Consider the following 2,954-nt stretch of genomic DNA (forward strand, 5'->3'; position numbering starts at 1 on the left):
GTAAAAAACTGAGCTGCTGTATTTTAAATAGAAGTGAAAGGTGCAGAGACGCTGCTCGCACTGCCTTGCTCTCATACTCCTGCAGTGGCGGCCCCTGAGGCCCCTCCATGGAACTCTATGGCTCCAGTGAATACAGTTTGAAAATACCAGGTCTAAACCACCCCTGTTTTACAGCTGAAAATACTGAGATTTTCTCACAATCACCCAGCTAATCCATTGCAGAGGCAGAGTTAAGATTTAGTGGTCTTGGAGAAGTAATACAACATAGTAGTTATGAGTGCATACCTTGGACTCACAGAGCCTCACTGTGTGACTTGGAAGGTTGCTTAATTTTCCTGAGCCTCTGCCTTCCCATGTGTAAAATGGGGATAAAATATATCTCACAGATTATATGTGATAGTACATGCAGATGACAGATTTCTTTTGGTTCATTGGTTAATCCCATAGTACCTTGTACATTGTAGATGCCTTATAAATACCTGTTTTAGGAATAAATGAAATTTTCAATTTGGAGAAAGATTATTCAATGTACTAGACTATGCTTGATTCCTCTTGTAGAAAGTATGATTTTGTTCTAACATTATTAAGCAGAGAGACACATGAATATTTGCATACAGCTTGATTTGGGCTGCATAGGCTCACTAAGATCCACTTTTAAGAATTGGCCTCTGGGCAACATGGAATCTGAGAAATGTTTGTCCTCCCACTCTGCCTCTCATGAATAGATTACCTGCTATGCCATGGCCTGCACAGAAACTGCAAGAATTGCTCAGCTTGTGGCTCGTCAGAGGAGTTCTAAAAGGAAAACTGGACGGCAAGTTAATTGTCAGATGAGAGTGAAGAAAACCATGCCATTTTTTCTAGAAGGTAGGGGCTTTTCGTATGCTAAAATTTTAAGGCCTGTCTATGAATACATTGTCATAAGAAATGTGGGAATATTACTTGTATTTATGATAAATATATCTGCTAACATTCGTATGTCAGGGGAAAAATCATGGAGCTGGCATTTGCATTTGAAATTATTAAGTAAACATGACTTACAATTATAAAAATAACTCAGCAGATTTTAATTAAGCTTGTTAAGTGTGTGGTTTTCTCTTTTAGATTATTCGAGGGAATGCCTTGTCCAGAATGTTAGATGAACCAAGAACATATGATTTAATGTCTTATATAGCAAATCATGTATTTTGATATAAAATCTCTATTTTCAGAAAAACATGAATTATATAGTACACAAAAGTGTTATAGACAACTCAGCCTGTGTTTACTGAACACTTATCTTAAGGAGCTTATAGTCAGGTCTAAAACTAAATTCTTGTGAAATAGTTCAATGATAATACAAAACAGTAGATGACTAAATGCCACAATGAGCATTTTAGACAAGGGAGAGATCATTATGAATAAAGATGGTAATGGAGGACTTCATGGCAAAGGGTCTGAGCCCAGACCTTAAATGATGGGTAGAATTTGGATTGATGGAGAAGAGATGGGAAGACTGAGGTACGGCTGAGCGTGCTGCATTTGTAAGAACGTGACGTGGCTGCCACTGAACTGTCCGTCAGTGAGTAGAAGGAGAGTTACTGGCTAGTCTGGTGGATGAAGAACCTCATCTACTAAATACTCATCAATCTATTCTTCCCCTACTGACCAGCCCTCCAGTGGCAACCTCCTTGTGTTCTTACAGACTGTTCTAAGAATAGACAGCCGCAGAAAACATCTGGTGAGGGGTGGGGAGCAGTGACATAATAAAACTAGGGTTTGAGAAAGCTAATCGATTCCATTATGTATGCCTAACTTCATAGGAAAACCAAAAGCAACCCTCAGACAACCAGGATTTGCTTCAGATTTTTCTATCAGCAAAAAACCTAATCAAACACTGTTAAGAGACAAAGGAAACTCTCTTGGAGTTAAGTCTGATGCTGAAATGCCACCTTATACATTACACACAACTCTTGGAAATGAAGTATTCAAAGACATTCCAGTGCAGAGGCATGTGACCATGTCCACCAACAACAGGTATTTGGGTTTTGTCTGATCGAAAAGAGAAGTTTGGTGAACCTAGGATAATAAATGTTAAAAATGTATGTTCAGGTTAAAAAAGAAATACTTTTTATGTGATCTAATATAAGTTCACATGTAAAGAGAAATGCATCATGACTAGTAAGTCTGCTCTCCCTGGCTGCCTGAACATCATTCTCTAAATGTATCTCCATTCTGTATTTTTTCTGCATTGCTGGTAGTCTCTCCTTGTAAAATCCATTTTAAAAGCGCTCATAAGTTGTTCTAAGATGGTATTTCAGTATAACTTACAACTTTTTCAGAAAACTTTCTTATAGTTAATTTTAGAAGTTTAAGTAAAATCTGATCAAGTTACATACTCCACTGTGCTCCAGTAATCATGTCTATAATTATACAGTAGCATCAGACACTCATCAATGAGAATGCTGGACTAGCAATAATAAGACAACCTAAAAGTCTTAGTTTGGGTGCTGCCATTCACTAGCCAGATAAAATTAATTATTTCATCTTTTGGGTCTGTAGTTTTGTCATTTGTCCAGTGAAAATGCTAAACTAGATGATGTCAAGTTCCTTTCTGGCTCTAAATTTTATGGTTTTATAAGGTAGTTCAGAGGTCAGCAAGCTACAATCCATGGGCCAAATCAGGCCCACTGCCTTTTTTTGTAATTAAGCTTTATTGGAACATGGCCATATGGTTTTGTTTGTATATTGGCTGTGGCTGCCTTTGGACAACAGTGGCAGAGTTGAGTTGTTGTACAGAGACTGGATGGCCTGCAAAGCCTAAAATGTACTATTGGACCCTTTATAGAAAAAAATTTGCTGAACCCTGATGTGGATGCATCAGTATCACACTCTTCCATCTGATTTGTGTTTTTTCAAAGCAAATTTTGTCATATCAATATACCTTTAAATCAGTTTTCAAAAAATTCTGTTTT

The 2,954-nt window shown here is 37.5% G+C and overlaps 1 protein-coding gene across 1 annotated transcript in view; it reads left to right on the top strand.

The window, feature by feature from the left end:
* The window catches only part of TDRD7 (tudor domain containing 7), a 58,266-nt gene that overhangs the window by 1,797 nt on the left and 53,515 nt on the right, over positions 1 to 2,954 (top strand). The window contains exons 2-3 of the mRNA XM_012638260.1: positions 726 to 867; positions 1,803 to 2,029. Of these exons, the coding sequence (XP_012493714.1) occupies positions 726 to 867; positions 1,803 to 2,029 (369 nt within the window). The remainder of the gene's footprint in view (positions 1 to 725; positions 868 to 1,802; positions 2,030 to 2,954) is intronic.

Source organism: Propithecus coquereli, unplaced genomic scaffold (genome assembly GCF_000956105.1).
Source record: "Propithecus coquereli isolate 6110/MARCELLA unplaced genomic scaffold, Pcoq_1.0 Scaffold128, whole genome shotgun sequence".
Classification (NCBI taxonomy): domain Eukaryota; kingdom Metazoa; phylum Chordata; class Mammalia; order Primates; family Indriidae; genus Propithecus; species Propithecus coquereli.